At 37.5% G+C, this 27,130-nt stretch overlaps 1 protein-coding gene across 1 annotated transcript in view; it reads left to right on the top strand.

The window, feature by feature from the left end:
• Positions 1-25,681, top strand: part of LOC140140013 (DNA repair and recombination protein RAD54-like) — a 70,001-nt gene extending 44,320 nt beyond the window's left edge. Inside the window, 9 exon segments of the mRNA XM_072161825.1 lie at positions 332-364; positions 17,143-17,295; positions 18,246-18,356; positions 19,167-19,290; positions 20,861-20,939; positions 22,112-22,291; positions 24,219-24,382; positions 24,944-25,058; positions 25,060-25,681. Of these exon segments, the coding sequence (XP_072017926.1) occupies positions 332-364; positions 17,143-17,295; positions 18,246-18,356; positions 19,167-19,290; positions 20,861-20,939; positions 22,112-22,291; positions 24,219-24,382; positions 24,944-25,058; positions 25,060-25,146 (1,046 nt within the window). The 3' untranslated portion in view covers positions 25,147-25,681.
• Positions 25,682-27,130: the final 1,449 nt, after the last annotated feature.

Genomic DNA, 27,130 nt, shown 5'->3' with positions numbered 1-27,130 from the left:
GTTATAAAGCCAAAATAAATCACTTCAACGAATGATTGTTATGTACAAAAGTACCCCCGGCCGTCAGGGGCGATATACTACGGGCGCTTCGTGCCCTCCGTTCACCATGGACTCTGTTTTCTAGGTTTTCAATGTTGGCAGGTATGTAGTACGCGTTCGTCAAAGGTTTACAGCAAAATATTACAGGTCAAAATTAAACAGCAAAATATTGTAGTTTGGACCCTCTTGATTACCAGCAGGTAGCAAGTAGTCTCAAAAGAACGCTTCAATCAGTTTAGCAAATTTCTGGAATCGTGAGTAATAGCTTGTATTTTGTATCTTTCTTTTCTAGCGGCTCTACTTACCAAGTACCTTCCCGTCAAAAGTAAGTGGTTTAACTTTAACCTGGGTTTAAATAACATAGTAATTGTTAGACCCAGTTCTAAATAACATAGTAACTGTTAGACCCAGGTCTAAATGCTGTAGTGATTTTTAGACCCAGGTCTAAATAGCATAGTAACTGTAAGACCCAGTCTTGAGTTTGACCTATGCACAAAACAGGTTTAACTTTAAACTGGGTCTAAATAGCATAGTTACTGTTAGACCCAGTCTTGAGTTTGACCTATGCACAAAACATGTTTAACTTTAAACTGGGTCTACATGTAAATAGCATAGTAACTGTTAGACCCAGTGTTGAGTTTGACCTGTGCACAAAACAGGTTTAACTTTAAACTGGATCTAAATAGCATAGTTACTGTTAGACCAACACACAAAACAGGTTTAACTTTAAACTGGGTCTAAATAGCATAGTAACTGTTTGACCCAGTCTTGAGTTAGACCTATGCACAAAGCAGGTTTAACTTTAAAGCGAGTCTAAATAGCATTGTAACTGTTAGACCCAGTCTTGAGTTAGACCTATGCACAACACAGGTCTAAACCGGGTCTTAATAGCATAGTAACTGTTAGACCCTGTTTTGAGTTAGACCTATGCACAAAACAGGTTTCACTTTAAACTGGGTCTAAATAGCATAGTAACTGTTAGACCCGTCTTGAGTTAGACCTATGCACAAAACAGGTCTAAACCGGGTCCAAATAGCATAGTAACTGTTAGACCCTGTTTTGAGTTAGACCTATGCACAAAACAGGTTTAACTTTAAACCGGGTCTAAATAGCATAGTAACTGTTAGACCCGTCTTGAATTAGACCTACGCACAAAACAGGTTTAACTTTAAACTGGGTCTAAATAGCATAGTAACTATTAGACCCTGTCTTTGAGTTAGACCTATGCACAAAACAGGTTTAACTTTAAACCGGGTCTAAATAGCATAGTAACTGTTAGACCCAGTCTTGAGTTAGACCTATGCACAAAACAGGTTTAACTTTAAACCGGGTCTAAATAGCATAGTAAATGTTAGACCCAGTCTTGAATTAGACCTATGCACAAAACAAGTTTAACTTTAAACCGGGCCTAAATAGCATAGTAACTGTTAGACCGAGTCTTGAGTTAGACCTATATAAAAAAAGATATGTAAATACCAAAAAAATTTCTTCTCCATAGTTAGACCAGGTCCAGTTCAGTTTTAGTTTATTTCATCCATTATATTGCAAAAAAATAAAACTGGTTTAAATTGTTTTGTGCATGCAGACCTATAGACTGTGTAAAGTTAGGTAAAAAAAGTGTTTGTTCACTTCTTTTTATTTGAAACTCATAAAATTTCATAAGTTTTGCATGTTTTCTCCCAAAAGTGTAGTAAAAGTGAGATTTTGGGGTCAAAGATCATTAAGGGGTCAGTGCCCGGGTCACCTCACGGCTGTTTTGTGGTCTTAGACCACAGCTATGTCTAGTTTTCTGTATATTTTGGCTGATTTCTTATAGAAAATGCTGAGAATTTTCTTCCCTAATCAAATCCTAGCTTGATAAATTGATAACTTTTCAAAGAAAAGTCGTATAAACATGGAATTTTCAGTTTCAATAAGCTCTAAAATGTCCTCTATAGAAACACATGTAAAACTCATTTTCAACCTGGGTCAACATGTGATTCATTGCCCTTGATCTCATATATATGATATAGAGCTCTCATGGGGTTAATGCTTTCTGGTTACTAAGAAACAGTCCATGGATATAGAACATGTAATCTGCTTCACTCCTACCAACGATTCTTACCAGATCTCTGATTGGCTCAATATATGATTTAGGGCTCTGTGTAACCAATCAAAATAGTCCTTATATGCCGGTAGTGCCCTTGGGGCTAATGCTTCCTGGTTACTAAGAAACAGTCCATGGATATATAATCTGCTTCACCCTTACCAGCCATTCTTACCAGATCTCTGATTGGCTCAATATATGATATAAGGCTCTGTGTAACCAATCAGAATAGTCCTTATAGGCCGGTAATGCCCATGCGGTTAATGCTTCCTGGCTACTAAGAAATAGTCCATGGACATAAAACTGGGTGTGTTGTTGAGGTTGTCTTTTAGAGATATTTACGTACAAGCACAGGAAGCCATCAATCAAGTCGAGCTAGCTCTTAATGCTCTGCGTGCTGACCATAGGATTCAACATAAAAAGTTTTGAGATATTTTCTCAAAATATCATGAGCTATCTTAAGAACCACTGAACCAATAATAGGCTTATGTACTCATTTTAATGTATTTTTCATGCTGATTGCTGATCTTAAAACTATGGTTATGAAAATGTATAATTCTGAAATTTTTGGATTTAAAAAAAAAAAAAATAAACTTGTCGTCTGCAGTTGACACCCATGTGGAGAGAGTTAAATATATGAAGATTTTAGATGCGAAAATGTGTAGATATATGGTATTAAAGGCTGCTTTGGGTTTTTTTTAAATAATTATCTATAGGCAATCTGTAGATGAGAATGACCTTTGACACCTGATCAAAATTATTTAAGAAAGGGTTAATACTGTGCCCTTTACACCGAAATTATGAGTCCGAGGCAGTTAAAACATAATTTATGGGTGCGGCACAGCCAAATAATGTGTCCAAGGCAGTTAAAACATAAATAATGGGTGCAGCGCAGCCAATGCAGACGTGTTTACTGCCAAGGACACATTTGGGTGTAAAAGACAATTCAGCAACCTTTATTTCTATTGTCTAATCTCAAAAATAGTGTGATTTAAACAGAAAGTATCACTTTTTTCCCAAATAAATAATTAAAGTTGCTTTATCAAGATAAGCGAGTACACATATCCGCTGCGCAAGTGACAGTGTGTATCCAGGCCCGTACGCAGGATTTTTTTGGGAGGTGCTGATTTTGAAAAAGTGGACTTTTTTCCCAAGGGGGGCGATTTTGTGAAAAGTGGACTTTCTTTCCAAAATTTGGACCTTACCCCCCTGCATATGGGCCTGTGTGTATCACAGAGATTTTGTACGCATAACCATGCCTAATGCTATGCGTAGAATGTGTTGTGGCGCTTGACCCAATATTGCAGAATGGCTTTCACGTTATGTGTTTTAACAAATCAGAGAGCACGATTCTGAATAATAATACATTGGGCAATAATACATTCCGCTGCATGGCTACAGCTGCAGTTATCTTCCTTTTGAGGTTGGTTCAAAATCGAATGAGACCCGCCTTAACCGCTTTCTGCATGCAGTCAAGTCGCACATCAAATAAGATCTGAAGAATGACATCCCCAAAATAGCGCTTGCGTCTTCTTTTTCCATCTTTCAGACAAGGCATATAAAAAAGAGTGGAATGTCAATATCCTCAGATAGCCTTACAGGGTGATGTGTCCGTCACCTGTTTCTCGATGTGCTTGTTAACCTTGTATATCGTTTTCTTTTTAAGGTGGTATTTTAGGCATTATGGAAGTGTTCCAAGCATGTTTTAAACAAATTATTTGAGCAGGGCAAAGCACACTTATCAATATGCCTTTTCGGACATACAGTTGTTCAAAATATATCAATTTATATTTTCTTTTTATCTTATTGTTTTTATCAATAATCAATAATCAAACCTATATTTTCAGGTAACTCCATTTGAAATTCACATTCCCTGTGTGGGAGATTAATGCCATGTCTTCCATAGGGGGTGTATGAATGTCAACTGGAATAGCCCTATAGACCTTATCAGTTCAACACATTCAATACCTAGAGTCAACAATATTGATAAATATAGCAATAAAGCAGCACATTGCAATTTGTTCCTGATTTGAAATTTTAATGTCAAATGACATGAATTTCATTTAGTGTGTTGGGGGGATTTATCAGAATTCTATAAATAAAATGATACTTCTCATTGTATTTATTTCTTATTGAGCCAGCAGAGTGTTAGCATATCACTTTCGGGCGGGTAACAGTTACAAGCTATCCAGTTTACAATGACTTTGGCAAATGCAATTACATCACTTGTTCTCCGCTTTGCAGTGTCTTTGGTAGGAACACCAGCAAACATCTGTTTGTTAAAAACTTACTGCCACAGATCTGTAAAGAAGGATAGTATGATTATTTCTGTTATGGCTCTGGCTGCCTTGGATTTGGTAGCTTGCATAGTGGTGAATCCATTCAATATCTTGTTCTCTGTGTTATATCTTGCATATAATGTGAATGATGGTCACCTGTATGGTTTGGATACCTTGAATGTTACCGATGATCACTTAAATACCACAAATAATTTGACTCTTACTGAAGCGGATATTTCCGAAGGTATATGCAGCAAAGTTACCAGTGGGAAAATATGTGACATTTATTCGTTCACTTTCTTAACAGTGACATCATCATCTGGATTGCTTCATACACCATTAGCAATAAATTGCTATTATGTTATTAGTGGTATAGCATCAGAGGGAATCCGAATCAAAAGCGCACTGTTACTTATGTCACCATCCATTTTCATTGGTGTATTGGTAGGAATTATGCCAAAATCTTCATGGGTTTTTAAGATTTTCTGTGGAGTACTGTTCGGCATGGTTTTCCTAACCATAACCGCATTTCAAACTTTGACGCTGTTTAATGTTTTCCGACGGCAGCGGACTCAAAAGAATTTGGAAAAAACTTGAAGAATCTTCTGGATGTGTCAACAGTGAAGAAAGCATGGAGAGAAGTAGAGAGAAAAGATTGCAAAAAGAAATGAGGAAAAAAATCATAAAGCAAGGCGAAATCAAATTGCAAAATGGTTATATGGTATGACATGGTTTTTTTTCTTCACTACAATAACAACTATAGCAGCACGTCATCTCAAATCTAAGTTTACAAGTATTTCTATTATAATAATATTTGAAGTACTGAGCCAGCTATATCACCTCAATCACATAACAAATGTGTTTATATACGGATTGAGGACACACAAATTTAAAACTGAAGTACAAAAGATAAAATTAAAAGGTCAAAACATTCCCGTAACTCATGTTAGTACCGTAACCACCCGGGTATAAGCCCACCTTCGGCTATTATAAGCCCACCCCCTATTTTTCAAAACATTCTGGGAACAAGGGTGCACTCAGGCCCAGTACTAAATTTTGGCCAAGTTCTTAAATCAAATCAATGCTTTGCTCTCATATTTAAGAACAAATATAAAAAATATCAGTTGATAATTAACATATATTTCCACACTTATAATTTTAAGAAATTGACATAGAAGATTCTAATTAGTGGTACATTGGCATATACAAATGGGGGGTGATTGTTCATATTTTTAAATTCAAGTACTAGCCCTTCCCCGGTTATAAGCCCACCCCCATTTTTGAAGTGAAATCTGCCATCTAGGGAGGTGGGCTTATACCCGAGTGGTTACGGTAATAACATGTAACTTCCTTTTCGATTTTATTTGTTTGTTTTAGTTCCTACATACAGAAATGACTTTGTTATATGAATCATTAAGATGTACGTGGCTATGACTCCTTTAATTGACACATTACGTTTCACTACCTGAAGAGAATTGATCAAATTGTCAATGAGTTGACCATATCACCAGCTAGAGGCAGTATATTGCACACATGGGTCAATGAGTAACATAAAAATGACCTTAAGTGGCATTTAGTTCCCAGGATGTGAGTTTTTCCTGAGGCAATTTGTGGGTAAATGTTGATCCTCACTACAAAAGTTATTACCGTCGATTTGGATGAAAAAGGAGGTGAGACATGATCAAATCTCTCCAGGTAACAAAACGTAATGAAGCTCATCGGAATGTGTACAACAATTAAACACTGATAACAGCAACATCACAAACACTATCAAGCGTTTGGTATATATCTGCGAAAGAGACAGTTATTTACAACTGCTAATAGCAGCTCGAGATCAAAAACACTATCAAGCGTTTGGTATATATCTGCGAAAGAGACAGTTATTTACAACTGCTAATAGCAGCTCGAGATCAAAGACACTATCAAGCGTGTGGTATATATCTGTGAAAGAGACTGTTGTCTGCATACTATAAATGACAGCTTTGCATCCAAGACATCAAGTGTGTGGTATGTCATGTAAAGGCAGTCACTTTCTACTGGCACAAACGTGACCGTCATCTTGTAAATATAGCACATTGGACTTTGCACCGTGAATGAGCATGCATAACCCAGTTTCCTTAACGCTGCATCTGCTGGATTCTGTCGAGTAGGCCTATCGTTGGAGAAGTAGAAGTGTGAAAGAGACAGCTGTCTACATCTGCTGATAACAGCTTGACATCAAAAACACTATCAAGCGTGTGGTATATATCTGTGAAAGAGACTGTCTGCATCTGCTATAAAATGACAGCTTTGTATCAAAAACACCATCAAGCGTGTGGTATATATCTGTGAAAGAGACGGTTGTTTACATCCACTATAATGTCAGCTTTACATCAAAAATACTATCAAGCGCATGGTATGTTATATAGGCAGATTCACTTTTTCTCGCACAATGACTGTCATCTTGTAAATAATATAAAGAAAAGCGCAGTGATTTATAGTGCGCTACGCTTTGAGCACAACACCTAAACGTTGATCCACAAGCCTCAGCACACTTTACAGGTTTATAAGGAACGCCTTATCGATTGAGCTAACTTGACTGCTAATAAAGCACCTAGCACATTGGACTTTGCACCGTGCACGATGTCCCAGTTTCCTTGACGCTACATCCTGACTTATGGATTCTGTAGATAATTGTTGGAGTGTGAATAATTAACAGCTCTACATTAGAAACACTATCAAGTGTGAGGTACATATCTGTGAAAGAGACTGTTGTCTACATCTGCTATTAATGACAGCTCTGCATCAACTTTTGTTGAAGAGTTCATGTGCTATTGATCATGTTGATTTCAAATCGGACTATATTTTGGCCTAAACGTAGTATTCAATCAAGGACAAAGATGTACTCGTAATCAAGGACTCACAATTGAGGACAAAGATTCATTCAATGAAGCCATAAAACATTGCTGTACGTAGTAAATAATGAAAACTTGGCAAAATTGTTGTGATTTAATGAGTTGATTAAAAGAATGCCTATTTTTGCTGAAAGATAAAAATGGGCTATTCCAATTGAAATCCACACTACCCCTGTGGAAGATTTTGGAAATATCTTCCACAGGGGGAGTATGTTTGTCAAATGTAATTGGTCAGGGTTAATCATTTTGAAACCCATACTCCCCCTGTATTATGGCTTTACCTATATCTTCCACAACTAGAGGAGTATCTTAAATGGAAGTTAGCCAATTGGCTTTTATATTTGAAACTCATACTCCCTCTGTGGAAGACTTTATAGCTAAATCTTCTCCAGGGGTAGTGTGGATTTCAAATGGAATAGACCAATGCATATTATTTAGGCAATCAAAGTATATCTCAGATCTTGTGGTGTATATTGTATATTTGCTCCGATAAATGAAAACCTAACCGAATTTGTTTTTACTCCAAACTTATCACAAAAAATTTAGGGTAAAAAAGTGTAATTTTGCGATTTTTTCAAAACCTGAACATTTTTATTTAAATCTGAATTACCATAGGATTTCTTGACTCATTTTCATTCTACAAATGTATATCTTTTATATTGTTTGGACTTCAGAAATAATAAAGTTGGAAAAGGTCCATGTTCTCTCCCATTACTCTCCCCTTAAGTTAAAAGTGAAGGATAAGTCATTAAAATTAGGTATTTTGGGGGGGAAAACAAGGAAAACAGCAGTATTGGCAAAGTTGAAACCCCATTCAAATACATGTCAGGGCCCACAAAAGGTTTTCGAAATCGAACAAAGGTTTTGTTGAATCAGGGGATATGTGTCCATTAGACTATAGCCAAGATAATGAATATTTTCTCTTCTCACCCTTTGCATTTTGGTATGCGTACGTGTTTGCGGGCAAACGAGGACACACACAAGATTTTTCACCCTAAACTGCGGACTTACTTCCAACCAAGGAACGTCCGCAATCTCAAACTGCTGCAAAAGACCTCAAATGCATGCTAATTGCTTTATAACACTATTTGCCTGAAACCGAGGACAAACGAACCTACTTCCAACCGAGGACTGTCCTCGGTCTCAAACTGCTGCAAAAGACCTCAAATGCATGCTAGATGCTTTAAACGCTATTTGCCTGAAACCGAGGACCACACGTGTAAACACTACCGTCCGCAGGGTAATGGCTAAAATTCCGTTTCGTATTATACACAAAAAAATCCGCCATTTTAGTCCACGGTTAGGCGATGAAAACATCATACACACATCCTCGGTTAGATAGCAAAACACAATGTCCACGTTTGGAGGCAAACACAGACAGGGGTGAGTGTAGGAGGGGGGTAGTTCATAAGTGGGGGTTTTGTTTGTAGCTAATTTTTCTACTAAGTAGAGAAGGTACAGATTCATGTAAAATGGCTTATTTTGTGTTTAAGGCTCAGTGTAACCAATCAGGACAGTCCTTATAGGCCAATAGTGATCACGGGGTTAATACTTCCTGGTACTAAGAAACAGTCCATGGATATAGAACATGTAATCTGCTTCATCACTACCAGCCATTCTTACCATATGTCTGATTGGCTCAATATATTATGATATAGAACTTATGTAACCAATCAGGACAGTCCTTATAGGCCAGTAGTGCCCATGGGGTTAATACTTCCTAGTTACTAAGAAACAGTCAATGGATATAGAACATGTAATCTGCTTCACCCCTGCCAGCCATTCTTACCAGATCTCTGATTGGCTCAATATATGATACAGGGCTTTGTGTAACCAATCAGAATAGTCCTTATAGGCCAGTAGTGCCCATTGGGTTAATACTTTAGAGTTACTAAGAAACAGCCAATGGATATAGAACATGTACTCTGCTTCACCCCTGCCAGCCATTCTTACCAGATCTCTGATTGGCTCAATATATGATACAGGGCTTTGTGTAACCAATCAGAATAGTCCTTATAGGCCAGTAGTGCCCATGGGGTTAATACTTCCTAGTTACTAAGAAACAGCCAATGGATATAGAACATGTAATCTGCTTCACCCTTACCAACGATTCTTACCATATCTCTGATTGGCTCAATATATGATATAGGGATCTGTGTAACTAATCAGAATAGTCCTTATAGGCCGGTAGTGTCCATGGGGTTAATACTTCCTGGTTACTAAGAAATAGAACATGTAATCTACTCCAACCCAACCAGCCATTCTTACCATATCTCTGATGATATAGGGCTCTGTGCAACCAATCAAAATAGTCCTTATATGTCGTGTAGTGCCCTTGGGGTTAATGCTTCCTGGTTTCTAGGAAACAGTCCATGGATATAGAACATGTAATCTGCTTCACCCTTACCAACCATTCCTACCAGATCTCTGATTGGCTCAATATGTGATATAGGGCTCTGTGCAACCAATCAAAATAGTCCTTATATGTCGGTAGTGCCCTTGGGGGTTAATGCTTCCTGGTTTCTAGGAAACAGTCCATGGATATAGAACATGTAATCTGCTTCACCCTTACCAACCATTCCTACCAGATCTCTGATTGGCTCAATATGTGATATAGGGATCTGTGCAACCAATCAAAATAGTCCTTATATGTCGGTAGTGCCTTTGGGGGTTAATGCTTCCTGGTTTCTAGGAAACAGTCCAGGGAGGTAAATGAGAACAATGTTATTTGTATCTCAGTTTGTATGAAGCAATTTAAGACTTCTACGTTACTCAAATTTCACTCACCGGAGCGCTTTCACCGTGTCCATTGTAATTTTATTTGTGTTTTCCACAAAATTTAGACCCAAAATAGGAATAAATTGTCTTTTATCTTGTGTATAAATTGTATTAATTTTATTGTGTGGTACCTTTATTTTGTTTGATGGGATAGCTAAGTCTGGTCATATTGCCTTTTGTGTATCTCCCTGATTCAATTTATGTTATTGTATTTTATGCCTAGATGTTGTATTCCAGATTTTATCAGGCGTGAAAATTTTCAGCGTTTTAGCTGATTTCAACATTGTTTGCTATTGTTTTCAGTGTTTTTCAGCTTATTTCTGAATCAAATTCACAGAAAATGGTAAAAAACTTTTTTTTTCAACACCAGTTTTCATGCCTGTTTTATTACTTTTAATGTAAATTGTGGGAATAGCTAAATGAATCTTTTATACATTTAAAACAAGTTTTACTATTTGCAGGCCTACTGTACTTTTTATTTTATTTATTTATTTATTACGGTATAAAAATCCAGAAATACAGTCAGAAAACTGAGACATCTGGTTTACAATGCATACATCAAAAAACACAGAAATATATACATGTATATAAAAAAAACACACATTTTGACAAACAACAAATCAAGAAAGATTCTCAACTGCAGGAATTGTTGATTTTTGGTAGCGAGTTCTCTTGCATCTAGGCGGGTCAAGTTGTTGAGCATTCCTGAGGTTTTTACCGTGTCTTTTACTTTTGGGAGCAGGGAGCATCCTGTTGTGACGCTCTGATTTCAAAATGCTCTCGCCAAAACCTCTAAGGAGATGTTCCCGCCTTTCAACAAGAGAACAGAGCTCAAGCGTCTTCAGAGCCTCTGAATACGAGCTGTACGGGTTACCGAGTATTATCGGCAGGCGCTTTTGGATAAGTTCCATCTGGTCAGCTTGGTGTTTAGTGATACTACTGTGCCACAGAGGACTGGCATATTCTAATACCGGACGCTTTATACATTTGGTAGACCGAGGTCAGATCACTAGCAGAAGCTCTGAATCGCTTAAGAACATAGAGCATGTACATTCTCTTTGAAGCCTTTGTAATCATTTGACCAACTTGGATATCCCACTGGAGATTGTTTTGAATTGTGACTCCCAGAAGTTTCATACTGTTAGTGGTATCGACCTTCTTGCCATTGATAGTAAAAACTGGAAACTGGGGCTCATTTCTTAGAGAGCAAACATGCATAATGTGACATTTCTCTGGCTTGGGAACCATATCATTTTCATTGCACCAAGTCCCAAGTTGGTTAAGATCATTTTGCAACTGCGAGCTGCCTTTTTCCCCAAGGGTTAAATCGTCCACATATTTCCACCGCAGTGGGGCATCAATGGCAGAGTCAATTTGCCACAGCAGAGAAAATTATGGGGCCAAAGTTGGTCCCTTGCGGAACACCACCCCATATGTGGAGAGATGTAGACGACTTGCCTTGTATCCTAACAGTCTGTTTACGATTGGTTAGAAAATTGCATATAACCGGTATTATAATTCTACGAACACCAATATCAATCAATTTCGTGATTGCTACATTATGGTTGATCCTGTCGAAGGCCTTAGTGAAGTCGATTGCACATAATGACGCATAATGGCCTGGCTTATCAACTCCTCTAAGGACTGTGTCGACAAGATCAACCAAATAATGCGTGGTGGAACTATTCGGCAAATTGCCATATTGTTTGCACTAATTGTTGATGCTTTTCCAATGCACTCCAGGCCCGCATACAAGTGGAGGGGGAAAGGGGCCCACCAAGAAGTGGAGGGGAAAGGAGGCGCCTATATGCTTCACCCTAGCTAAGACAATGCAAGACACTAATTAATATATGCGAGGATTGGAAATAAACGATCCAAGCCCGAGAAATTATTATTTACATGACATGTTTGGGGCTCGAGCAAACTGACATGTGAAAATTTTGAGAGAGAAAATTTCACATGTATCAAAGCGCTTTACATTTATTCAGCTGTCGTTAGAATATGTCAGCTGCCATATACATATGCCCAAAGCATGCTCATACCTTGGGGCAGCGCTCAATGGACAGTATTTCTAACAGCTCCCCATTTCACCCCTAGGTGGGTAGAGAGAGGCAAGTGAGGTAAATCGCCTTGCTAAAGTGCACAACACAGTGGCGTTGCTGGGGCTTGAACTCTCAACCCTCCGATTACGAGGTAGAGCCTGTACTGCTGCGCCACCGTGCCCCCAATATGTTTGTTCCATTTGAAATTCATACTCCCCCTGTGGAAGATATTTTCCAAATCTTCCACAGGGGGAGATTGGACTTTAAACTGATTAGCCTAGTAGCACTATAGGCCTTCTTCAGTTCATCACTTGTCAACAATAATGATAACCATAGCATAAGGCAGCTATAGCGCATGGTTGTAGTGCAATTTGTCCGACATTTTTTGTTATTTCACTGAAAGTATTTCTTTTAGTGTGTTAGGAGGATTTATCAGAATTCTATAAATAAAACAATAAAACTATACTTCTCATTGTATTTATTTCTTATTGATGAGCCAGTAGAGTGTTAACATATATAGCTCTAAATTCTGCTACAATGTATATCATATTTCTTGGGTTTATATTGAGGTCTTCATTTTTGGGCCAGTAAAAGTTTACAATGACTTTGGCAAATGCAATTACATCACTTGTTCTCTGCTTCGCAGTGTCTTTGATAGGAACATCAGCAAACATCCGTTTGTTAAAAACTTACAGCCACAGATCTGTAAAGAAGGATAGTATGATTATTTCTGTTATGGCTCTGGCTGCCGTGGATTTGGTAGCCTGCATAGTGGTGAATCCCATCAATATCTTGATTTCTGTGTTATATCTTGCATATAATGTGAATGATGATCACCTGTATGGTTTAGATACCTTGAATGTTACTGATAATCACTTTAATACCACAAATAATTTGTCTCTTACTGAAGCGGATATTTACCAAAGTAAATGCAGTAAAGTTGTGAGTGGGAAAATTTGCCACTTTTATACGTTCACTTTTGTAACACTAACGGTATCCTCAGGATTGCTTCATACACCATTAGCAATGAATTGCTATTATGTTATTAGTGGTATAGCATCAGAGGGAATCCGAATCAAAAGCGCACTGTTGATGATTTCAGCATCCATTTTCATTGGTTTACTGATCGGAATTACGCCAACATCTTCATTGGTTTTCAAGATTTTCTGCGGAGTAGTGTTTAGCATACTTTTCCTAATCATTACCGCATTTCAAACTTTGACGCTGTTTAACGTTTTCCGACGGCAGCGGGACTCAAAAGAATTTGCAAAAAAGCTTGAGGAATCTTCTGGATGCATCAGCGGTGAAGAAAGCATGGAGAGAGAAGACAATAAAAGAATGCAAAAACAAATGAAACAAATTCATAAAGCAAGGCGAAATCAAATTGCAAAATGGTTATATGGTATGACGTGGTTTTTTTCCTCACTACAATAACAACTTTAGTAGCACGTCATCTCAGTTCAAAATATAAGGTTACAAGTATTTCTATTAAAATAATATTTGAAGTACTGAGCCAGCTATATCACCTCAATCACATAACGAATGTGTTTATATATGGATTGAGGACACAGAAATTTAAAACTGAAATACAAAAAATAAAATTAAACCGGTCAAAATATTCCGTAACTCATGTTAGTAACAACATGTAATTTCCTTTTTGCTTTAGTTTTATTTGTTTGTTATAGTTTCTGCAAACAGAAATGACTTTGTAAAAAATTGTAGATAATGGATAGTTAAGACCTTCATGGCTATGATTCCTTTAATGGACAAGCTCGCTGGAATGTGTACATCAATTAAACACTGGTATGATAACAGCTACATCATCAAACACTATACAATCGTGGGATACCCTATATATCTGTGAAAAAGGTGGTTATTTACATCTGCTAAGTAACAGCTCTACATGAAAAACACTATCAGTAGTGGTGGGTTAAGGAATCCTGATGCTTCAAATTTCTTAGGGAACAGGCTTATTTGATGCAGTATGATATCCTGAGCATTTTGACACCATTTTCATCCAAATCGGCCAAAAAATGAGTTGGTGCCGGCCAAAACAAATATTTGGACAGGGGGGTCTGTAAATCAATATTTTTGACAATAATCATTATTATATGCCTAATTCTGTTAAAGTTGATGCTGATTTGTATGTAATTGATGTCTAGAATTCCATTTATGAAAGTTGCATCAAAATTGGAGTTGTCGTTTTCTTAAAATGGCTGTTTTACGTCCAAATATGGATGTGAGGGCGCTCTGCGATTGTGATCATTTACTTACAGAGTATAATTTTAGAATTTCTTCTCACCTCCATACACTGCTTAGCATGTGCGACATCTCGTGGTTCGGAAGTCACATATAGCTGTTGGTCCTGTGTGCAGGAAGAGTAAAACCCTGTGCACGTTAAGTACAGAGCACGTAAAACCGTCCATTAATACTCAAACAGTTGAGGTACAGCCATAGAATTAGAGAACCAGGACTCCCTATACTGCCACGTACAATCACCTTGTCAGCTATGAGGAGAAATTGGGGGTATCCGGGTCCTTGCCGATGGTGCGTAGAGACGAACGAAAACAACAAGATTCTGCGTCTCATCTGAAGCGTCTTGATACTCATGTGCAGGTCGCATCAAGTGCCTCGCTCAAATGCACCCATCATCCATGTCGCGCTTGCCTCGAGGGCATTCCGACGGAAACCGAATACCCCAATTTTTGGCCCCCACATATATGTGGGGCTTATGTTATCGCCCAAATGGTTGTTTGTTTCCTTGCCTGTTTGTTTGTTTGTAACTTTCTTTGTATCTTTGTTTGTCCGGGTGGAAGCAAATTCATTAATCCACTCTGCAGCTCCAACGCAATGGCAGATCAACTGCAGAATCTTGCATCCTATAACCTGGCTGTCCGATAAATTTGTGTATCGGTCTCCTGGAGCTACAGGGTTTTTTCATATCTGTAACCTCTTCATAGAGTGCATAGTTCATATACTTTATATGCACAAGTCACCATGTATAACCAAAAATCACATTTTTGACCAAAAATCATATTTTAGACCAAAAATAACATTTTTGACCAAAAATCGCATTTGACCAAAATCACATTTGACCAAAATCACATTTTAAAACAAAAATCATGTTTTTTACTAAAAAGCAGTTTTTGACCAAAAAATCATGTTTTTGGCCAAAAAAAGATTCTGAAGACATAATAATGATAAAATTGGACAGAGACTTTTGCATGATACCTGAATTTATCGATCTCGCTAGAGTTTTCAAATATCACGCTCGACTTCGTCTTGTGTGATATTTGAAAACTCTAGCTCGACCGATAAATTCAGGTATCACACTCAATCCGTCCAATTTTATATCAAATGTGGTACGGGGATAGGGTATGGTGGCCTCATGTGCTGTATAGTTTTGTGTTGCATGATTTGCATATTTATGAATATTAATGAGCTCATTAGCTTATTTTGCCTACATTGTCATTAATCCACTCTGCAGCACAAATGCAATCACCATTCAATTTCATTATTATGTCTTCAAAATCTTGCATCCTATACCTTTGTACATAACCTAGCTGTCCGATAAATTGGTCGCCTGGAGCTTTTCATATCTGTAGCCTCTTCATAGAGTGCAAAGTTCATATACTTTATGTGTAAAAGTCTCTTTTGGTGTGATTTGTTTTGTAAATGTGACATGCCATGACCAAAAAACACATTTTTGACCAAAAATCACATTTGAGCAAAATCACAATTTTATTAAAGCAAAGTCATGTTTTTGACCAAAAAATGTTTTCTTCTAAAAATTGTGTTTTTTTTTTTAAAAATCATGTTTTTTAACAAAAAAGATTCTGAAGACATAATAATGATAAAATTGGACCCTACAATGTAGACTCTAGCTCGACCGATAAATTCAGGTATCATGCTCAATCCGTCCAATTTTATATCAAACTTGGTATTGTGATAGTATATGGTGGCCTCATGTGATGTATAGTTTTGTGGGGGCCACCTTAATTACGAACCGCATAATTCTAGTTGCCCCATGCCTGTATCAAGATGGCAGTCAAGTGTATATGTATATGGGTGGATGGGTGGGTGGGTGTGTTGAGGGGGTATTTGGGTGGGATTTTTGTTTTTATGTAGAAAATCCCTGATCTGTATTTAATTGATTCACTTGTAACCAACATTATTTGTTTCATGTTAGTATACTATGGTGCTTATTCTGCCCACTTATGGTGGGGGGACCCAACGGTGGCCTTTGTGTCTGGTTTTTAAATGAAAATTTTTTTTTCTTGCCTTTGCTTGACTACCACTACTTGTTTTTGCTTGCCTTTTTCATCACTCTTCGTAGTGGGCAGCATTATGCTCTTTTTAGCAGAAGTATCCGTTGGATCCTGTTGTCATGGTGGGGCAGTATTTTAAAAATCTCATTGTCATATTCTGATTGTATATTTGTATCTATCTTGGTTACCGTAATTAAGATGGGGTCTGGTGGAGCATGCCTGTATGTTCTTTTTTCCTTTCCACCAGGCCCAAGTACAGGTGAATAAAAATGGAAAAAAAAAAAAAAAAAAAAAAATGGCAGTCGAGTCCTGGTTCTCCTTCTCTAATTCTGTGGGTACAGCACATATGAAGGAGGAACTATAGAGGGCCATGCATGAAATTATCGATTGGCTCCAAACAAAGGATTTGAGCCGGTGTCCTTCACCGTAGTTATGGCGGAGTGCAGTCCATTCAATCAAATGTTGTCATCAACCTACATGATCGTAGTGCAGGGTTATGTGCGTGAGACGAACTGTCACGGTAGATTGCAATCATGCTTTTGTTGAATGCATTTGGGTAGTCCGCCATATTTACGGGATGATACGTCACATGTATGCAAGGCCTCTATTATGGAATGTGCGGCAAATTAGGTCACAGCAAAGTGAATTACCCATAATTCCAGTCTCCTTTCCCATAATTCATGTTCCCTGCCTGTGTATAATAAATAAGTAACATGTTTTATCCATTGTTGGTTTTTTATTATTATTATTATCCAGTTGAACAAATAGTGTGCTGCAGTATGACGCCACTGCAAAGCGCCCTCTACAGAAAATTTGTGCAATCCCAAGCAGACATCTGTCGGCTTAAAAATGGCAAGGTCACAGCATCGTCCCTGTCTTCAATCACTACACTCAAGAAGTTGTGCAATCGTAAGTTTGTAAAATGTTGTATATTCATTAGTCTACTGGGCATTAGCTTAGATTCTGGTTTTTATTCAATATTTGATAAAGTAGCGATAAATGTGAAAAATAATGAATGAAATGTTGGTAAATATTGTCAGACCGAACAGGTTTTCAGCTTCCACTTGGCGAACCGGATGAGAAACACTTTTAAATTCTTTATAGCAAGCTGTAGAACAGCAGGTACCAAATTGAGCTTCGGAATTTGAAAAGTATAAATCACATTGGGTCTAAGGGTGAGCTAACACTTTTCTTTGATGACTTTGACCACGATTTTTAATTTTTTTAAATATCTTTAAAAAAACAAGAATCTAAGCTAATTGAATGAACAGTAGTTGGAAGAAAGGGGTAGCCTGTACCTTGGAAATCAACTTCTAGACTCCCGATTCCAGAAAAATACAGCACTAATTTTTGGTGATTACAAAATATTATCCGTTTTCGAGAAATGAATCATAGCTAAATCCTAATCCTTTAGTTACTTCTAACTAGCTATAAAAGTCAAATTTCAATATTTGGCCAATTTTTGGAAACAAGGTCAAAAACATGCATTTTTGGAGCGTTCTTTTATATGCTGTGAAAATCAAGCCCAAAGACTTGTACAAAGACTATTTTCAAGTTACGGGTTTTAATATTTGGAAAACACTATTTTCTATTCTTTTTCACAACCAATTATCAAAAGTAACATAAAATATTAAAATTATGAGCTAACTCTTAGCCTATACTCAAGATTTTAACTAGCCTATAGCAAACCTTGAATTAACTAGCCAACTGAAAATGCCCTTTGTAGGTTTTAAATTTACCAGCTTGTGTGTCTTTTTTGTTGCCTGCATAAATTGTATACAAGTAAATCTCATTCCACTAATCCACTAAGTTACTCTTGAAGTATCACAGTAAAATTAAAAGTTTTATCTCATTTTCAGATCCCGCTCTTGTATATGAGAAGTGCCTTGAAGCAGCTGAAGGCTTTGAAGATGCATTGGATCTCTTCCCGAGTACTTACAATGGGAAAATGATTCAACCAGAACTCTCAGGTAGGTTGTTACCCTGAAGAGATATCTTACTCACTTCCCACAATGCATTTCTCCCATTTTAATTTCCTGTACTGATTTACTATCTATAGTGCAACATGGGTTGACAGTGACAAAAAGTACCTCGATGAACAGAGCACATCCAGATCTTGCAAAATATGTTTATTTCTTGACTATCGACCCATGTTTAGCCAGTCTATTCTCAACGTGAAGACAAAGGAAATCTGTACAAAGTAAGGGGCGCACCATTAGATTTCCAGGGGGGGCATGGGAGTTTTTTGAAGAAAAGAAAACTTCGCCCACTAGTGAGACGGAAAAAAAACTTTGCCTACTAGTGAGATGAAAAAAAAAATTTTTGCCTCACTGATAAGTAAAAAAAAATTTCCCCACCCAACTTTGTATAAAAATTTACATTAAAATTGAAAAAAAAAACTTCAAGGCGTGAAAAAAAAAAATTTGGTGCTCTCGAGTCGAAAAAAAAAAAAAATCCGCGCCGGCGGCGAAAAAAAAATTCTGCCTGACCCAAACTCCCATGCCCCCTGAGAATCTAATGGTGCGTCCCTAATAGGAGTATCATTTCCTGTAATGAGGTGATACATTATGTTAAAAAGGATTCTGGGAAGGGTAAGATATATTATCTGGTTGTTACCATAGATCACTCGAAAAAATCCCCAAACCAGTACAACATAATAAGTGCAATGTGCAGGTTAATATTAAATGCCTACGTCTCATGATATTAATTGCAAAACCAGTGATAATTTTCATGAACAAACGGGATAACTAATAGTATTTTTATACCTGTTGTGGTTGTAGGCAAGATGTCTGTTCTGGACTACCTACTGGCTCTAACAAAGTCTACGTCATCTGATAAAGTGGTATTAGTATCCAACTACACTCAAACATTGGATTTGTTTGAGCAACTCTGCAGACATAGGCGGTAAGTATGGAAAAATTGGGTGTTCCCCAGGGCTCAGTTATTGGCCCATTTTGTTGTGTTTGTGCAAGAACATTGTATCTGCATTTTTGTAAAAGCATATTTGTGTTTTAATTTATTTATTTATTGTTATGTAACTTTTTAATCATTTTAGTTAAAATTGAATAAATTGCTTCTAAGACTTGTAAAATAGCTTAAAACCCCTGATACATTTTGTGGCTAATTTTGCATTTTTCTCAAAAAATAACTGCACACTGGTAACGAAAGTTAAGTATATGTGACCGTACAGCACGAATGAGCCGTAAATGTCCTCAATTGTATTCTGAGTTACAGTGTAAAATGGGCATGAAGGTCGTATTCATAGGTACCTCAATTTGGTGCTACGTGTACCTCATTTAATGAGATACACGTAGCACCAAATTGAAATACCTATGAATATGACCTTCATGCCCATTTTACACTGTAACTCAGAATACAATTGAGGACATTTACGGCTCATTCGTTGTACGGTCACATATTATAGAGCAGGGAATCAATTACTTCACTGAAATTTCAGTGATTCAAGACAAGTGGTTCATTATGTATGTTAAGAAATGAGGTACATTCTAGTGGTACCTCTTTTCTTATCATAAATAATGTGCCGCTTGTCTTGAGTCACTGAAATTCCAATGAAGTAACTGGATTCCTTGTCCCTATAATATACATAACTTTTGTTACCAGTGTGTTATTATTTTTTTGAGAAAAATGCAAAAATAATCACAAATTTGTCAAGGGGTGTAGTACCACCTTAAAATGTGTGTATTTTCCTATTTTTTCACAATCCATTGATAACTCAATTGTACCCAAAATGTCACTTACAGCATTCTTGCACTGACCTGGCGATTTGTTAGCCGTTCTTTTTTAATGCAATAATGTGATTTGCATAAAGAATAGATACCTATTTATAAATGTTAGTTTCCACTGATCACATTGTCCACTTTTAATTTCAAGCCAAACAAATGAGGTAAAATGAAGAAAATTGCTATTTCATTCCAGTGCTTACAATGTGTGTATTAGCTTGTATCATCGCGCGAAGCATCACGCAGCTGGGACGTACATTGTATGTATAAGATGTACGATGAATAGCGATATGCACACAATATATATATGGCACTGATTCAATGACACATGAACTTACATTCACGAGGCGTGTTAGCAAGCGCTCGATAGGTGAACTCGGAATAATATAAAAACTTTTAACAAAATTTACTGTAATTAAAGCACTTCAGGCTTAGTCTTTCACATGGTATTTTTGTACACCACTGGGCATTAGAATCATACAAAAGTAGAAATTCAAGAAAAATTGAGGACGTTGCTGTGGAGCAAATCATACATTATGGCTTTAACTGCTCTAACCATTATTATAGTCTGGCTGATCATCTAACATTTTAGCTGATTTCAGTGATTTTCAGTCTATTTCTGCATCAAATTTACTTGCGGAATCTTGTCTATTTATAGATTGTCAGTGTTATTCTCAGTTTTCATGTCTGAAGTGTATGACATAAATTTTCCCATTGTGTTTTATCTTTTTCAGATATCAGTATGTAAGACTAGACGGTACTATGTCAATCAAGAAGAGAGCCAAGATAGTGGAGAGATTTAATAATCCTGTGGTGAGTGTGTTCTATCTATTTAAAATCAGGTGTTCCACAGGGCTCCATTATTGGTCCACTCTTGTTGTTTGTAATATGTAAAATTAGACGGCACTATATGTCAATCACGAAGGGGGCCAAGATATTGGAGAGATTTAATAACCCTGTGGTAAGTGTTGTCGCTCTGCTTAAGGGTGCACTCGGGATCGTTTTGGCGGGACAATTTAAAACTTTATTTTCACTTTTAAACTTTTGAAGTAACAATGACTAATATAATAAAATTCATACAAGAAATGGTGAAAGGAATTCAACTATATGCTGAAAATTAGACAAAATTGGTCCTGGGAGCATCTCAAATTCCATTACCTCCAGAGTTGACACCTTTATGCTGGTTTCATACTTTCCTGCCGCTCTGAAGCGCAGTTGCGCAAGAAACGCTAGCGGTTACCAGTGGCAAGCTGATAAATCGATCACTCCACAGCTTTGCCACGGCGGCAGCCAGGTTGGGAGTGAATTCAAATCAACTCGGAGCAGTGCCGCTCTGACGTACCGTATGAGAACAAAATTTGATTTTTGAGCAGTGCTGAGCGGCAAGAGTGGCTTTCAGAGTCATGCCGCTGCCGCTCAGCGGTGTGCTGCTCCGCTTGCAGACAAGTGCAAGCGGCGTGATGAAGCATCACGCCGCGGCAGAAAGTATGAAACCAGCATAAGAGTGCTACATATTTTGAACGGCAAAAGAAAAAGAAAAAAGAAAAGCGCAGTGATTTATAGTGCACTACGCACAGGCACAATGCCTAGACGTTGATCCACAAGCCTCAGCACACTTTACAGGCTGTCGCTGACCACTACAGCCCCACATCATTCCATAAACCATTTAACAACAAATCAGGGACTTTGCTGCTACAAGAGCGCACACCCTAGACATTCCACAAATAACCATCGCAACCAGGATCAGCTCCCAGAGTTTCGTGACGGGTTACAACGAGACAATTAGCAGTAAGTTCCTTGTCCAGGGAATTTCAAGCTAACTCAATTTTTCCACGAGAGCATACTAGGCACCGCCAGGGTTCGAACCCGCAACCTCTCGCACTATAGTCGAACGCCTTAACGATTGAGCTAACTTGACTGCTATTACTCATACGACCTGACAAATTATTTCTATTTCCTTTCGATTCTTTCCCGCATTTCATCAGAACCCAGAGTTTGTGTTCATGCTGAGCAGCAAGGCAGGGGGTTGTGGTTTGAATCTGATTGGCGCAAACCGCTTGGTGATGTTTGACCCGGACTGGAATCCGGCCAATGATGACCAGGCTATGGCTCGCATATGGAGAGATGGACAGAAGAAAGAATGCTTCATATATAGGTTGTTATCGGTAAGTTCTATTAGCGGCAATTTTAAAAGCTATATGTGACACGATTATTACATTATACATACAATAGGCTATCATTTACTGAAAACACCAAAGGTCTAGCATTCTTGGTTCTAAAGTTATGAAGTTTTGTGATGTCTATTTTCTTATGTATTTTATTGTTTTTTACTCCATATTTTTACCTTTATCTCAGTTTCAAATTTACGGCCTTTGGCCCCATAGACCAGATTGTGTCACATATAAAAATAAAAATCGAAGAAAGCCTTGAATAATGGTATCCTCTGAGAGGAATCATCAGAGAACCAGATATTGGGATATTCCAGTTAAGTCCACACTACCCCTGTGGAAGATTTGGGAAATATCTTCCACGGGGGAGTATGTTTTTCAAATGTAATGGGTCAGAGTTAATCATTTTGAAACTCATACTCCCCCTGTATTATGGCTTTACCTATATCTTACACAACTGGAGTGAGTATTTGAAATGGGAGTTACCCAATTGTCTATTCAATTCAAAACTTGCACTCCCTCTGTGGAATATTTTAACTAAATCTTCCACAGGTGGTAGTGGGGATTTTAAATGAAATGGCCCATTGCAGCCATTTAGGTGATGGAAAAACCTGTTTTACTGGCCTGACCGACCCACATTTTGCACTTTGTGGAATTTTTTTAAATTTTGCAGAAATCATTTAAAATCAACTGATTTTTGGCCAAAATGTAGTGACTTTGACTGATTTTTTTTTTTCAAAATATATTTGCAAAAAATGATCAAAATTTTCAAGGTTTTGGTAATATTTTAAGTGTCATTTAAAAAAAAAAATCTTTGTGGACTAACCCTAATCAGGGTTTACTTTAACGCACAAATCACGCCAATTTACGTGTTCACATAATTTGCGAACCCCTTTAAATCAAAAGTCCAACGCGTACAAAATCTTGAAAACGTACGCGTTCAAATATTGCATGATTTGAATATAGAAACACCTGATTTTTCGGAAAAAGCCCAATTTTGCCTCACTGTAGTCAATAAATTTATGAAATTTCCCTAAAATGTGTAAAAATTAAGACAATTTGTGTTAAATTTTGCCGAAAAACTTTGAATGTTGATATATCGATGGGTCTCAATTTCTTGAAAAAATGGTATATTGATGGATCCACTTTCTAATTCACAGGCCAAATTACCAATGCCAACTTAAAAGCGGTTCCATTTTCATTTGGGGTGATGGGGGTATGATATAATAAGCATTGAATCATTCGAATTTTGTCAAAAAGACACAGAAATTTGCCGTTGTTTATTATAATAATAGTTTTATGTGATTCATGCACCTTATTCAGTGAAATTGCTTACATAAATGGTAACTCCTAAAATACATACATTGTTAAAAATGTCTTTCAAAATAAAAATACCCCTTGGACAATATTTTTTACCCCTTCAGAGGATAAATACAAAATTGAAAGGGTCCAAAAAATTTGAAAATACCCTTAAATGCTTAAAGAAAACCCTGACCATAATTTAAAACGGTAAAACACAGGGAGGCAGGAGGTTTTCATCGTCTTATGTAATTGAAATCCAGAAATCCAGAAAGCAGGGAACCAGTTTTCAGGCAATTGCCTGATTTCCTACTTTTTGTTACTCCAAATTTCCACACTTTTATTTTTTTCAGCCAGTTTTGAGGCTTTATTATAGCTCGAATGTGCGCGCTTTTGCAGGCTTTTCCTGCAAAGCCACTTTGGGACACTGGCATCCTTTTTTAATTGAGAATGCTCCTTCCAGTGGAAGAAAGTTTTATTTTTTTAGTTTGCAGGGAAATTTTGCTTCACCAAGTGAAGAAATGTTGAAGAAGTGGGCAATATATTCTTGTGGTATATGTGGCTTATATCTTCACTACATTTTTAAATGAAATTACATTATCTCATCTTCTTATCTATTTGATAGACTGGTAGTATAGAAGAAAAGATCTTCCAGCGTCAAGCTCACAAGAAGGCCCTGTCTAGCTGTGTGGTAGACAACGAAGAAAACGTAGAGAGACATTTTTCTTTGGAGGAACTTAGAAGCCTGTTCAAGCTGAAGGAAGATACTATCAGCGACACTCATGACAAGTATGTAATACTTTAGGGGGTGTCATTTTCTTCAGAAGGGGGGGTCATGAATATGTCGGTGACCGGTGTCAATTTTTTTATGACCCCCCTATCGTTCTGAATTTTGAACTTTCCAAGAGTAAAAAATGGCCACTCAAGTTCTTGTTTTTTGTACTGCCCCAGGGTCGGAAATAATCACCGATAAAAACATTAAAAAATATCTAAATAGTAGTCATACCTACAATACAATTTATTTCTAAAAGATAATGTAACAATCTATGAAAAAGATATTTACTGTAATTAGATCATCCAAAGAAGGTGAGAAAAGACAGTATTTTTTTAATGCCGTCTGCTTTGTTTACGTCATGCATGGCTCATTAGCATAAAAGATCCGGCTCTTACACTCTCCAGCTCTGACACAATTTTCTGCTCTTACACTGTCCTCAGTTTTGCGATTGTGGCACCTCTCATAATTTAGTTCTCTCAGGTTATGGTTATTGTTAAGGGTGCATGGGGTATTCTCTGTAGTTATTCTGTTAGTTTAATATTTTTGTCCATTTTTTTCCTGTGTTCTTATCAAAGGTTCAAGTGTCGTCGATGTGTGAATAACATCCAAGTTAGAGCGCCCCCAGATGACAGCGATTGCAACAGCGATCTCATCCACTGGTTTCATTAAGCTGATAAGAAAGGACTCAGTAGACACAATGCTAAAGAGAGCTTGGGATACGAAGAGTATATCGTTTGTCTTCCATCACAGATCACATGAACAGATCAAGACTGTGTAAGAAGCTATGCATAAAATGAAACCTGCGATAAGAAGAGTATATATTTTTCTTCCATCACAGATTACATGAGCAGATCAAGTCTGTGTAAGAGGCTGCGCATAAAATGGAGCCTGCGATACGAAGAGTATATATTTTTCTTCCATCACAGATTACATGAGCAGATCAAGTCTTGTGTAAGAGGCTGCGCATAAAATGGAGCCCGCGATACGAAGAGTATACGTTTGTCTTCCATCACAGATTACATGAGCAGATCAAGTCTGTGTAAGAGGCTGCACATAAAATGGAGCCTGCGATACGAAGAGTATACGTTTGTCTTTCATCACAGATTACATGAGCAGATCAAGTCTGTGTAAGAGGCTGTGCATAAAATGGAGCCTGCGATACGAAGAGTATACGTTTGTCTTCCATCACAGATTACATGAGCAGATCAAGTCTGTGTAAGAGGCTGTGCATAAAATGGAGCCTGCGATACGAAGAGTATACATTTGTCTTCCATCACAGATAACATGAGCAGATCAAGTCTGTGTAAGAGGCTGCGCATATAAATGGAGCCTGCGATCTGAAGAGTATATATTTTTTCTTCCATCACAGATTACATGAGCAGATCAAGTCTGTGTAAGAGGCTGCGCATATAAATGGAGCCTGCGATCTGAAGAGTATATATTTTTCTTCCATCACAGATTACATGAGCAGATCAAGTCTGTGTAAGAGGCTGCGCATAAAATGGAGCCCGCGATACGAAGAGTATACGTTTGTCTTCCATCACAGATTACATGAGCAGATCAAGTCTGTGTAAGAGGCTGCACATAAAATGGAGCCTGCGATCTGAAGAGTATACGTTTGTCTTTCATCACAGATTACATGAGCAGATCAAGTCTGTGTAAGAGGCTGTGCATAAAATGGAGCCTGCGATACGAAGAGTATACGTTTGTCTTCCATCACAGATTACATGAGCAGATCAAGTCTGTGTAAGAGGCTGTGCATAAAATGGAGCCTGCGATACGAAGAGTATACGTTTGTCTTCCATCACAGATTACATGAGCAGATCAAGTCTGTGTAAGAGGCTGCGCATAAAATGGAGCCCGCGATACGAAGAGTATACATTTGTCTTCCATCACAGATTACATGAGCAGATCAAGACTGTGTGAGAGGCTAAAAGGGAGCCTGGGATATGAAGAGTGTATAGTTGTCTTCCATCATAGATTATATGGAGGCTTTGCAAATAAGGGTAGCCTGGGATGCTAGTACTTTCATTCGTTTTCCATCGCAGATCACGACTGTGTAAGAGGCTATGCATTTAAAAGGGAGCTTGGGATACTAGTACTTTCATCTGTCTTCCATTACCGATTATGACTGTAAGAAGAGGCTAGGTATTTAGCCATCACCGATCACATAAACAGATCAAGACTGTGCAAAAGGTTATACATTTAAAAGAGATTCTGGGATGTTAGCATATACATTTATTTTCCATTACGGATTAAGACTGCGAAAGAGGCTATGCCTTAAAAGGGACATAAAAGGAAGCTAACAAAGGTTCTGATGATAATATATGGTGAAAAAGTATAGTATACATGTATAGTAGACCACATCAACAGACTTAAGAATGTGTTAAGGTTGGTCTTCACCCTGGAATTATGGAAATGTTTGGGTCTCATAACTGCTAAATTGTTGGTCTAAAGTGTTTATATGTATACAGTATTGTGGCAAAGACTTGACGAATCCATCTGTGAGGGCAAAAAGATTTTTTTGACCAATTTGAACTTGCAGGTGGATTTTTCATCAAGTGTTTGCCACTCTAAATATGTATACTTTAAGGGCTGGGGTATGAACGTTTGGACAGTATTTATTTTGGGACATTAGAGCACATCAGACATATCGAATTGCATTCTGAATCGAAGAATGTCATTCTGATATCAAATAATTTTGATTTTTGAAATTAGCAATTTAATACACATTTTATGGCAAATCATTAAAATTGATATTT

The sequence above is a fragment of the Amphiura filiformis genome, chromosome 2, assembly GCF_039555335.1.
Source record: "Amphiura filiformis chromosome 2, Afil_fr2py, whole genome shotgun sequence".
In the NCBI taxonomy this organism is placed as follows: domain Eukaryota; kingdom Metazoa; phylum Echinodermata; class Ophiuroidea; order Amphilepidida; family Amphiuridae; genus Amphiura; species Amphiura filiformis.
Note: the sequence above shows the minus strand (reverse complement) of the source record. Positions and strands in the feature narration are given on the sequence as shown.